A 13,514-nucleotide genomic window follows, 5' to 3' on the forward strand; every position below is an offset into this window, starting at 1 on the left:
AATTCTAGCATCTTGGCTCCTTATCTAAAGCTTCAAGTAAGCAGTTCTAATACACTGATGGGAGATTATTCCGCAGGAACACGGTGATGACGTGATGGAAGAATAAAATCAAATACATTACAGCACCTTAAGATTCAAACATTACATTGATTTAAAACAATGGGTCATGGAAAACAATTTTAGTGCCCAGGCTATTGAAATACTGCACAGATAAGCTGCATTCATTTTATAGCTCCTAGTCAAGACATTCATGGTGCATTCAGAGTTGAATTGATAGAGCTGGAAGGAGGCAGAAAATAAATATATTTGGCTTACTTACAGATCGTGTTATTGCTGAGACAGCGCCTTGCGTGGAATATATATACACCATAAATACCACATATTTCTAAAGCTAATGAAAAAGGCACTAAAATTGTGTACAAAATACATTCAAAAACTGAACCAAAAATTCTACAGCAAGACCGAGGCAAGAGCGGATCCTCACACTGCTTGTATAGCACAGAATACATTATGGGGCGAATTCAAAACAAATTTACCAGAATCCTGGCGCAATACTTTTTGAACTCAGTTGTGCACAAATGTTGCAAGCGTTGCAGTTTTTATGCCAGTCTCGGCCAGCTTTGACAACTTTGAGACGTGGGCAGAGCAAAACCAGGAGGGCGTGTGGCTGACAGATTCAAGAAAATAAAACCAGTGTAAATTATGACTAGTATGCTCCACTGACTGGTGTACATCTCTGCAGCGGAGCACAGCATTGGAAGATGACCAAAATGTTTTAAGAGGCACATGCCCCAATGAACATTTTTGTCATGAAAGGAGGGCCAATCTGTGTAAACTAAGATTTTGATATAATATTGCAACAGTTTCAGTTTCAAATTAAAAAGATTTTTATATATGTGAAGGCACAAACTGTCTAATAACTAGTTTCTGGCTTCAGTTTACATCGGAGGCTCATGCGCCTCCGATGTAAACTGGGTGCTTTACATGCTGCGACATCGCTATCGATATATCTTCGGGGTCACATCGTTAGTGACGCACATCCGGCGCCGTTAGCGACATCACAGCGTGTGACACCATGGATCAACGAGCTCAAAAACGTGAAAAATCGTTGCTCGTTGACACGTCGCTCCTTTTCCAAATATCCTTGCTGCTGCAGGAACGATGATGTTAGTCGTTCCTGCGGCAGCACACATTGCTGTGTGTGACACCACAGGAATGACGAACATCTCCTTACCTGCGTCCACCGGCAATGAGGAAGGAAGGAGGTGGGCGGCATGTTCCGGCCGCTCATCTCCGCCCCTCCTCTGCTATTGGACGGCTGCCGTGTGACGCCGCAAGAACCAGCCCCTTAGAAAAAAGGCGGATTGCCGGCCAGAGCGACGTCGCAGGGAAGGTAAGTACGTGTGACGGGTGTAAGTGATGTTGTGCGCCACGGTCAGCGATTTGCCCGTGACGCACAACCGACGGGGGCGGGTACGCTTGCTAGCGATATCGGTACTGATATTGCAGCGTGTAAAGTACCCTTGAGTCCGCTGGCTAAATGTTTTAGTGTACCCGCATTTAGAACTTTCAAAGGCTTCAATAATAGACCAACCTAATCATTTTATTGGCTGGAGCATTGATCACCTAGCTCCTGGGATCAATTGAAAGGTGTGCTCGAGGAAGGTAAAAAAAAAAAAAATTCTTCCACGGTCTATGCCATCAAACTATCAAGATGAGGTTTCCAGTGCAGTTCTATTATTTTTACAATGCCTGTAATTCAGTGTGACAGGAGCTGCTCTCACTGCTCCCTCTCCCCAGGGGGTGTGCTCCCTGCTGTTAGTAGAAAATATTATATAGGAAAAACGGGTTTAATTCCGCGCTAAAAGATCACTGATGTCAGTAAATAAAAATCTTTTTATTTTAGTCAATCCAACACGTTTCAGAGACAAGGACCGTCTCCTTCAGGGAAAAATAGAAATCAATGATTTCTTTTTTTCCCTGAAGGACACGGTCCTTGTCTCTGAAACGCGTTGGATTGACTAAAATAAAAAAGATTTTTATCTTACTGACATCAGTGATCCTTTAGCGCGGAATTAAACCCGTTTTTCTTATATAATATTTTCTACTGCATCCTGCACGGGGCCGCTGCTTGGACCACGCGGACACTCACATGCTTGCTAAGGAGTTGTGACTGACACAACCCGACCAGGTGAGTGTACCTCTCTTTACCTCTAACGCTTTATACCGGGTATATTGCGCCTTCTGCGCCCCCATTTTTAGCCCTGCTGTTAGTAGCAGCCAATCTCATGCTAAAAGCCATACATACAGAAAAGGGAGCAGACCACATCTTCTTAGACAGAAGCAGTCATTATCAGGAAACTGTCTGTTACTAACAGCAGGGAGCACACCCCCTGATATATGATGGAATGTCCCAGAGGGGAGGTGGAGCAGCAAAGGGTAGCTCCTGTCACACTGAATTACAGGTATTGTAAAGAATACTAGAACTGCACTGGACATCTCATCTTTATAGTTTGAGGCCACGGACAGTGGAATATTTTTTTTTTCTCCCCAGAGTACCCCTTTAATCCCTTGTCTAAAGTTGTTAAAATAATTCAGAAAACTTAATTTGCAGTTTTCCTTGTCTAGCTACAACATATAAGAACTGGACATTTAAAAAAAAAAAAAAATAAATAAATAAAAAATTGTATTTATATGCAGTAATAAAAAGCAGATTCATCAAGAATCGTGCAGCTTACGCTGTGCCAGTCTTACTGTAGTATACGCCACTTAATGATTTTGTAGCATTTATCTCCATGCATTGCACCAGAATAGCTACTATGTCAGCATTTTTGAAGGTTGTGCATAATTATGCCCCCATCCTACCCTAGTTCTAGACCTTTTTGGTTGAATTGATTCAAACTAGTGTGGAAAAAAAAGTTGCTAAATGTTTGCACAGCCACCATTGTGCAAAATATTTTCAAAGTGTTCTGGCGTTTTCTTAGCTCAATCGGCTCCATAGTGATAAACTGCATCTATATGCCTTTTAAAACATATGTAGCTGTCTAACCGGATGTTTGGCTTCATGGAGTTATGCTGTTGCTTGCTTACAGTCAAGTGGGCGTCACCAGGACCGGTGAGCAGTCTGCATTCTCTACAGAGTGCACTGCAATCACATGCAATGCTCATTGACAGGCATCTTCCTCTAAAACCTGTGCGCTGAGCAGGATAGGACCCAAGGAGCATAGGGAGAGATTACAGCGCAATCATGGTATACAGAGCACTCTAATGACTGAGCGACTGCAGGAGGACTAATGCGAGCGTACCACGATACGATCTATCGTGCGATCGCACGAGTGATCGTACCCGCCCCCGTCGTTTGTGCGTCACGGGCATTTAGTTGCCCATGGCGCACAAAGTCGTTAAACCGCCATCACACGTACTTACCTGCTGAGCGACGTCGCTGTGGGCGGCGAACATCCACTTCCTGAAGGGGGTGGGACGTTCGGTGTCACAGCGACGTCACACAGCGGCCGGCCAATAGAAGCGGAGGGGCGGAGATGAGCGGGACGTAAACATAGCGCCCACCTCCTTCCTTCCGCATAGCTGGCGGGAGCCGCGGGACGCAGGTAAGCTGTGTTCATCGTTCCCAGGGTGTCACACGGAGCGAGGTGTGCTGCCCCGGGTACAATGAACAACCGGAGCAAATATAAATAAACGTTTTTTTTAAAAATGATCGACGTGTCAACGATACACGATTTACGAACGTTCTGCGTCGCTCGTAGGTGTCACACGGGACGACGTTGTGAATGATACCGGATGTGCGTCACGAAAACCGTGACCCCGACGACATATCGCACGATAGATCATCTCATGTGACACCCGCATAACTCCCTGCAGCCAACAATTATTAGACATCTGAATATGCTGGGGCTGCAAGTACATTTAAAAAATAAAATAAAAAAAAATATATGACAGATTCAGAATATAGTTTGCAAGCATTAACGTATAAATGGATTTGCTTTCCAGCATTTCCATTATAAACCTTTGGATAACTGCATTGTCCAATTCTCACTATAAGAAAAGATCGCTCATTAAAAAGAAAGTTACTTTCTATGAATAATATATTCATTTATAATAATTTTATGATGTGGAATAATACAGCTATTTCCGATCCACAAAATTGGAATAATTTGCCTAGATACAATCTGCATTATGATTGCTGAATTATTGTTATCTGAAGGGAGGGGGGTAGAAGAAGTAACAAGACAGTTGATAGGATTACTTCTTTGTCAGTGTTCTCCATGCGGAGAGGCTTTGGCCAGTAGTGTAAAGTATACACACATCTGTAGAAGAGCAATAGGCAGCATAAGCAAGACATTACAGCTACAAGTTTCACAGATTCAGCACATGATGTACCCTCTTATAGCTTTAAGTCTGACATTCGGTGTAACTCAGGCTGTCAAGAAGTCCATGCACATCTATGAAGGCAAATGTCAGCTGATTTTCTACAGATCAACCACCAGTGCCCAAACTAGACATGGGTTAGGCCCTTTGAGTCTACAAGAAGAATGAGGGCTGAATACCATGTCATAAATTGGCATGACCTGCACAGATTACACCTGCTGCATAAAGCATAGTGTTACAGACAGCTGGAGAAGCTAGAAAACAAGTCACAATACATACAGTATCTGACTACAGACTTGTGTGACTGACGTACATTTCATAGCATACAGTTCATTAACAGGACTCCGCAGAATGGTTGGTGGAATCCAAACCAACAGGGTACAAATTAGATACCTAATTAAAATCATGTATTGAAGCATCAAAATTCTTCACCGAATAAAAACCTAGAAAGGCCAGTAAAGGCATTGGACTTAAAACTGATGTATGCGCTGGTATAGTTAAAATGTGTAGAGGATTGAAGGCCACGTATAATCTGTGCGAGTAAGGTCCAGGCATCCAGATCTCATTAGCAGCGTACTTCTGGGACAACTCCTAAAACACTGTGGGACTCCAGGAAGGGTGAAACAACTTCACTTTAGTCTCTCTATGAGTCCTTGTGATAGTCCGAGCTGTAGAAGCTGATTTGTGGGGAGGTGGGCAAGGTGAGGGAAGTATTTTTGCAAGCTCTCCCAGCACAGTTCTAGAAGGCTTGGAACGACAAGCCAGATTTTGAACAAAGATCCAGTCCGCTTGTTCTGTTGGATATTAACTACTCCTCCATGGATATACATACAGCCAGCCTAGAGGAGAAAAGCAACATGTCAGCATGCTCAGAAATGTAGTAATCTACCACTTTACATTGAAATAAAAAAAACGTTTTGAGGTTTCAAATCAAAAAATACCTGCAAAATTATAAAAAAAAACATGGGATAACCACTGTATGGAGGAAGAGCAAGACCGCGATCGATTTACCATTGGTGGGGGGTCTGACATTATCGCTGCAGACCCCTCACAAATGGTAATAACTAAGTGTGCAGATGGTGGCACACCTCTCTTTACCAACATACAAAGGCTTGACCTTGCTGATCATCCTCTGCACAATGTAGGTTTAGGCTATGTTCACACACAGCTTTTTTGAGAAGTTTTTTTCCTGACAAAAACCTGGTCTTGTGGCAGGAAATCTCCTTTCAGTCATTGCATTTTTCATGAGTTTTTTAGGTTTAGGTTTGTATCAATGAAAAAAAGCAGCAAATCTGTAGCAATGAATTAACATGCTCATTCTTTAAAAACCTGAACAAAAACGCAGGTATTTGACAAAACAGTCAGGAAAAAAAACCTGATATGTGTGTGCGCGCATGAGATTTCACATACCGTATTTTTCGGACTATAAGACGCACCGGACTATAAGACGCACCCTGGTTTTAGAGGAGGAAAATGGGAAAATAAAACTTTAAGCAAAAAATGTGGTCATGACACACTGTTATAGGGCGAGGATCTGCTGCTGACACTGTTATGGGGGTAATGTCCCCAAATTCTCTACTAAGGTACCCCATCCTGGTAATGATCCTCCTGCCTTGTATATGATCCTGCTATAAACCCCCCCCATCCATCCTGTTCACATACCCCCCCCCATCCAGCCTGTTCACATGCCCCCCCCCATCCAGCCTGTTCACATGCCCCCCCCATCCAGCCTGTTCACATGCCCCCCCCATCCAGCCTGTTCACATGCCCCCCCCCATCCAGCCTGTTCACATGCCCCCCCATCCAGCCTGTTCACATGCCCCCCCATCCAGCCTGTTCACATGCCCCCCCATCCAGCCTGTTCACATGCCCCCCCATCCAGCCTGTTCACATGCCCCCCCATCCAGCCTGTTCACATGCCCCCCCATCCAGCCTGTTCACATGCCCCCCCCATCCAGCCTGTTCACATGCCCCCCCCATCCAGCCTGTTCACATGCCCCCCCCATCCAGCCTGTTCACATGCCCCCCCATCCAGCCTGTTCACATGCCCCCCCATCCAGCCTGTTCACATGCCCCCCCATCCAGCCTGTTCACATGCCCCCCCATCCAGCCTGTTCACATGCCCCCCCATCCAGCCTGTTCACATGCCCCCCCATCCAGCCTGTTCACATGCCCCCCCATCCAGCCTGTTCACATGCCCCCCCATCCAGCCTGTTCACATGCCCCCCCATCCAGCCTGTTTACATGCCCCCCCATCCAGCCTGTTTACATGCCCCCCCATCCTGCCTGCTCATATACCATCCTGGTATATGGCCTGTATCCTATAGCACAGAGAAAAAAATAAACGTTTATACTCACCTTTTCCTCACTCCCTGCAGCACCGATCACATCTTCCTCTCTGGCACGCTGATCTGTGTGTGTGGAGCCGTTCCCCTGCAACATCGCGATGTCTTCTTGTCTGTGCCGATCAGCTGACCAGCTCAGCACAGATCAGCTGACCGGCACAGATCAGCTGACCGGCACAGACAGGAAGTCATCGCGTGCAGCAGGGGGGCGGCTCCACACACGGGGACGGGTGAGTGTACTGATTCACTGCACCCCGCGCTGGTAATGACGCGCGGGGGGCAGTGAATACAGCCGCACATGATCACTCCAGGCTGTAATTGCCAGGGGTGATCATGCCGGCTCTTTACTATGCGCGCGTCCCCGCTCATCCTCCCGCCCACCTGTCAGCGCCGGCTTCTGCGCTGAGAGATGGGCGGGAGGATGGGCGTGCATATGTAATGAGCGGGCCCACGTGGTCACGAGCAGGCGCTGCTGCTGCCTGCTCGTGCCCCCGATGACCCGCAGCACCCTCATTCCCAGCCGCAGCCCTATAGTCAGACCATAAGACGCACCCCCAACTTTCCCCCAACATTTGGGGGAAAAAAAGTGCGTCTTATGGTCCGAAAAATACGGTATCTTATAGACTTTGCTGGTACTGTAAAAAGCAGTGTTTTATTAGCATGGATTTGCATAAAACCAAGGCAAATCTGCAGCTAAAAAATGCTGCACAAACTTACCAAAAAAGCCCAGTGTGAACATAGCCTTATTTTCTCAATCCTTTGTCCAGTGGAAAACAAACCCAAAGAACAGAAGACGTACCGGTGTCACCGCCGCACAGTGGAAGTACGCTGGCTCAGGCATCACAGCAGGAAGCTTTGACCACTGAAAGGTCTGCAGATTTAACTTCCAGAGATCACCCAGTATAACCTCTCCATTGTAACCACCACATATAAAAACCTCTGAAAAATTAAAGAAAATACACAATTTAAGTATAAGAGTGGGAAAGAATAGAAAAATATGGCTTCTTTCTTCCTAAAACAGCACCACACCTGTCAGCAGTTTGTGTGTGGTACTGCAATTCAGACCCATTAAATTCAACCCCATACTCAAGTGGACTGTTGTGGTGCTATGTTCTTAAGAAATTGGTCATAAATTTCTTATCCAGGACAATAGTTCTGCAGTTTAGCACATGCATGTTTAAAGAGAAACTGCATTTTCACATGTCGTACAAATGTCTAAGACATTAATAGACAGCGGTCACAGTCTCATCACGAATGTGAAGGGGCAAAGGCACTCAGCCAATTTACAGAATTTCTATGGAGCCCAAGTTTCGGTCTCTGAGTGAGTAACGCAGGGCTGAGAGCTTTTGCATTTTGTGTTAGCAAACAATAGAGGCCTCATTACTAGGAAGCCTACAGTTTTTAAAACATGTTAAAAGTATAAAGATGTAGATTAATATTTAGGAAATTCAACTTTGCTGTAAGTGCTGGTTCTCAAAGTCATCACACGCTCAGTGTGCGCTCAGTGTTCACTGTGCCAGAGTCCTTGGAATGCGCATTGATAGTGCGATGAAGAGAACTGATGAGCCGGCAAGACAGAGCACTATCAGTACGCTGTGAGAAAGAGGACGCAGCAAGCAGAAGAGTAGGACCCGCTAGCTACTGACAAGGATGTCATGATGAGGCTTTGTGTTCGGGTGAGAAAAGCAGCTGCGCCAGTGACCCCAACCCCCTGATTAGTTCTAATTCAATTATCCTAGCAAGTACAAAGATTCTCAAAGAAAAAGTAAATTGGAACGGAAGTTAAAAAAAATAAAATAGGAAGATGAAGTAGAGCGAGTCAATAGGATCAATCCTCGTAAGCAGTCTATGTGGGCATGTAGGTCACAGACCGCTGAATAAAATGATACCTTGATATCGGTGATCCAATTTCTTATTGCAGAGATATCCTCATTTTTTAATATGTAAATGAGCTGTTAAGTTCTTTGGGCTGGACACTGATCTCCCAGAGAATCTGGCTTCAGAGCTTATTTTAAATTAAAGGGGCATTACCCAGTGTGAGACAATTAAAGGGGTGGTTCACCCATATTTATTATTGGCCACAATAATATGTTGAGAAACAAGGTTTATATCAAAATACCTTGTGTTGCCAATAGTGCTTGTGAGCGGCACTATTGTGGACCACTCTTCCCCATTGCCTGACCCCCGGGGTTTCTTGACCTCGGGGATACGGTGATGTCATGTCAAGTTCCTGCTCACCTGACAACACCGCGGCCGGCCCCAGTCTCCGTGAGTCACTGGGCTGTGGGCGGAGTTTCACTGGTCATCACAGCCCATCATCTCCCTGCTCCCTCCTCCTTCACAGCAGAGCGCTGCAAACAGGAGACAGGCTGGGCTGTGATGAGCTGTGAAACTCTGCCCAAAGCCCAGTGATTCAGACTGGGGCTGGTAGCGGTGATGTCAGGTGAGCAGGAAGTTGACGTGACATCACCAGTTTCCCGAGGTCACAGAGCCCAGGGGTAAGGCGATGGGGAAGAGTGGTCCACAATAGCTCCGGTCACAGGCACTATTGGCAACACAAGATATTTGAGAGAAACCTTGTTTCTCAACATACCGTATTTTTCGCTTTATAAGACGCACTTTTCCTCCCAAAAATTTGGGAGGAAAATGGGGGGGTGCGTCTTCTAATCCGAATATAGCGGTACCTGGGGGTCCTGTCCGTGCGGCGATCGGGCAGCCGGGTGCCTGTGGCTGCGTGCAAACGGCCGGGTACTGTGCTTGCGTGCGGTGGCAGCCGGGTACCCGTGGCTGCGGGCGGGCGGCGGTCGGGTGCTGTGTGCGACTCTGTGCGTGCGGGGCGGCTGTGCAGCAAGTTACCCAGTTTGTCCGCGGTCCCAGTTTCAAATGATGGCGCCGGGAGCGGGCCTGTGCGCAGATGGAGCTCTTGGATGAGCGCTCCATCTGCTCATGCGCCGCTCCAGGCGCCATCATTTGAACCGGGACCGCGGACACTCACTGCACCGACCTGCTGCACGACTCACCCGCCACCGCTGCTACTGCTGCCGCCACGGGCCCCCCCCACGACTCCTGCCGCCACGGGCCCCCCCCACGACTCCTGCCACCACAAGGCCCCCCCCACCCCCTACTCCTGCCGCCACAACCCCCCCCCCGACTCCTGCCGCCACAACCCCCCCCCCCGACTCCTGCCGCCACAAGGGCCCCCCCCCCCGACTCCTGCCGCCACAAGCCCCCCCCCCCGACTCCTGCCGCCACAAGCCCACCCCCCCCCGACTCCTGCCGCCACAAGGCCCCCCCCCCCCCCGACTCCTGCCGCCACAAGGCCCCCCCCCCCGACTCCTGCCGCCACAAGGCCCCCCCCCCCGACTCCTGCCGCCACAAGGCCCCCCCCTCCCCCGACTCCTGCCGCCACAAGGCCCCCCCCCCCCCCCCCGACTCCTGCCGCCACAAGGCCCCCCCCCCCCTGACTCCTGCCGCCACAAGGCCCCCCCCCACGACTCCTGCCGCCACGCCCCCCCCACGACTCCTGCCGCCACGGTTCCTGCCACCACGGGCGCTATGGCACCTGCCACCACGGACCCAACTGCCACTGACCCATCGTGCCTGCCAGCACAACCTCTGCATCCTGTGACCCCGCTTCACCACCACTGCTGTCCCCCTCCGGTAAGAGAACACTGGAGTATAAGACGGACCCCATTTTTCTTTTTTTTAACCTTTTTTTATGTCTAAGTTTGGGGTGCGTCTTATAATCCGGTGCATCTTATAAAGCGAAAAATACGGTAATATTGTTGTGGCCAATAACGAATATGGGTGAACAACTTCTTTAATGACTGACAGTCTGCTTTCCTGGTCTACAAGTCTCACACTGGTAACTCCCCCTTTAACTTACAATAAGCTCTGGATGCCGCTTCTCAGACAAGATCTATAAGCTGAACACTGATCTAACAACTCATTTACAGAAAACATCTCTCTCTGGAATAAAATATTGGATCAAAATTTCAAAGTATAATTTTATTTAACTTCCAATGACCTGCATGCCAATATAGATAACTTAATAGGGTTAATTGAACTAACGATTCCCATTAAATTGATCGACATTTAGAATGAAATTCACTTTTGGCCTGAAAACACCCCCTTTAAGTGCAGTCACTCATTAGGCCTAGACTCAAAAGCAGTTTCTGTGGCAGTTTTTTGACCCAAACATAAAGTATATACAAAGTATCAGTTTCTCTTTATGGCTTCTGGATCCATTTCTCGCTTACACTAAATTCACTCAAAACATCTGTGACTTTGTATTACTTTGATGTGCTGTCAAACAGTAAAGGTGGCTTTACACGCTATGAGATCGCTAAAGCGATCTCGTTGGGGTCACAGATTTTGTGACGCACATCCGGCCGCTTTAGCGATGTCGTTGCGTGTGACACCTATTAGCGATTTTGAATCACTGCAAAAACATTCAAAATCGCTAAAATCGGTGACATGCCCTCTTCCCAAATATCGCTGCTGCAGAAACGATGTTGTTCCTCGTTTCTGCGGCAGCACACATCGCTACGTGTGACACCGCAGGAACGAGGAAACCCACCTTACCTGCGTCCCGCCAGCAATGAGGAAGGAAGGAGGTGGGCGGGATTTTCGTTACGTTCATTTCCGCCCCTCCGCTTCGATTGGGCGGCCGCTTTGTGGAGTCGCTGTGATGCTGAACGAACCGCCCCTTTAGAAAAAAGGGCGGATCGCCAGTCACAGCGACGTCGCAGAGCAGGTATGTACGTGTGACGCTGCCGTAGCGATAACGTTCGCTACGGCAGCGATCACCACATATCGGCCGTACGATGGGGGCGGGTGCTATCACGCTTGACATCGCTAGCGATGTTGCAGCGTGTAAAGCGGCCTTAAGACTATGGTCACAAGTGGGGTTTTAGCTACATTTTCCCTGGAAAAGGCAGCATTTTACTGTCTCAGCACAGACAGTTAAAAAAAAAAAAAAACAAAAAAAACCGCACATCACTTTTTTTTCTCTTCTTGGAGATTCGAAGCAGATTCAGATCCGCAGCATGTCAGTTCTTTTAAGCATTTTTCACCAATTTTATTTGTTCTGATCTAAATATATTTGAATGGTTAAAGAACAAACTGGTCAGTCTTGGTATTTTCAGAGACCTGTAGTAACACTTTGTCAAAGGTGTTGTATGAGGACTTCTTTTGTTTAGTGAGCGGTTGGTTTAGTTACATCGGGTCATAAATATGACTTTATTACAAAAGAATAACTGGAAGGTTTATTTAATTTCCCTTTTTGGGGGGGGAGGGGCTATTCAAAATTTGTAAATTTAGGTAAAAAAAAAAAGTTTTAAATATTACATTTGGAAAAAAAAAACAAAAACACATTTAGGCATTTCTCTTCTGTGTTCACCAAGGAACTGACTGTACCAGGCATCATTCAACAAGTGAAAAATCAAAGTTCACCACCCGATATAATTAATTTAACACAAGAAGAAGTACGCCTACGTCTGAGTAAATTAAACATTGACAAATCCCCAGGGCCAGATGGCATTCATCCACGAATATTGAGGGAATTGAGCTCCGTAATTGACAGACCGCTGTATCTCATCTTTTTAGACTCACTTGTAACAGGGTTGGTGCCTCAGGATTGGAGGATTGCTGATGTGGTGCCGATATTTAAGAAAGGTAAGAGGGTAGATTCAGGCAACTACCGTCCAGTAAGCCTGACATCAGTAGTATGCAAAGTTTTTGAGGGCATTTTAAGGGATGACATGCAAAAATATATTGCAGAAAATAATATGATAACTGACAAACAGCATGGATTCATGAAAGATAAGTCGTGTCTAACCAACCTGTTGGGGTTCTATGAGGGGGTAAGTGCAAACCTGGATATTGGTAATGTAGCTGATGTGATTTATTTGGACTTTGCAAAGGCATTTGATACTGTACCACATAATAGCCTTATACTAAAGCTCCAAAAGCAAGGACTAGGGGAAACTATATGCAACTGGGTAAGGAATTGGCTAAAAGATAGGAAACAAAGAGTAGTCATAAATGGAACATTCTCTAAATGGGCCATAGTCCGCAGTGGGGTGCCGCAGGGATCTGTGCTAGGACCGATTCTTTTTAATCTCTTATTAATGACCTTGTGGATGGGATTGATAGTAAAGTGTCAGTCTTTGCTGATGACACCAAACTATGTAGAATATTAAAAACTGACCTTGATAGTATAATAGTACAAAAAGATCTGGATAAGATGTCAGAATGGGCAGATACTTGGCAAATGAGATTTAATGTTGATAAATGTAAAGTAATGCACCTAGGACGGAGCAATCCTATAACTGCGTATACATTAAATGGAAGTAAACTCGGGACTACAGAACAGGAGAAGGACTTGGGGATTCTCATTACAAATAAGCTGAGCAGCAGCACTCAATGTCAAGCAGCAGCTGCAAAAGCAAACAAGATTCTAGGGTGTATAAAAAGAGAGATTAGATCCCGTGATCCCAACGTATTGTTACCCCTCTATAAATCACTTGTAAGGCCACATCTGGAATATGGGATTCAGTTTTGGGCTCCACATTTTAAAAAGGACATTCAGAAGTTAGAGTCAGTTCAAAGGCAGGCAACTAGACTACTACAAGGAATCGAAGGCCTCCCATATGATGACAGGTTGAAAAAGTTAAATATGTTTAGCTTAGAAAAAAAGACGTCTCAGAGGAGATCTCATTTATATGTATAAATACATGTGTGGTCAATATAAAGGACTGGCACATGACTTATTTCTTCCAA

General features: G+C 46.5%; 1 protein-coding gene across 2 annotated transcripts in view; it reads right to left on the reverse strand.

Annotated features, from left to right (window-relative positions):
• Positions 1-2,053: 2,053 nt before the first annotated feature.
• Positions 2,054-13,514, reverse strand: part of KLHDC10 (kelch domain containing 10) — an 83,724-nt gene continuing 72,263 nt past the window's right edge. For both annotated transcript variants that reach the window (XM_075345355.1, XM_075345354.1), the window contains 2 exons: positions 7,531-7,670; positions 2,054-5,225 (listed from right to left, as the gene is read on the reverse strand). In XM_075345355.1, coding sequence (XP_075201470.1) covers positions 5,016-5,225; positions 7,531-7,670 — 350 coding nt within the window. In that variant the 3' untranslated portion in view covers positions 2,054-5,015. The remainder of the gene's footprint in view (positions 5,226-7,530; positions 7,671-13,514) is intronic.

The sequence above is a fragment of the Anomaloglossus baeobatrachus genome, chromosome 4, assembly GCF_048569485.1.
Source record: "Anomaloglossus baeobatrachus isolate aAnoBae1 chromosome 4, aAnoBae1.hap1, whole genome shotgun sequence".
Classification (NCBI taxonomy): Eukaryota; Metazoa; Chordata; class Amphibia; order Anura; family Aromobatidae; genus Anomaloglossus; species Anomaloglossus baeobatrachus.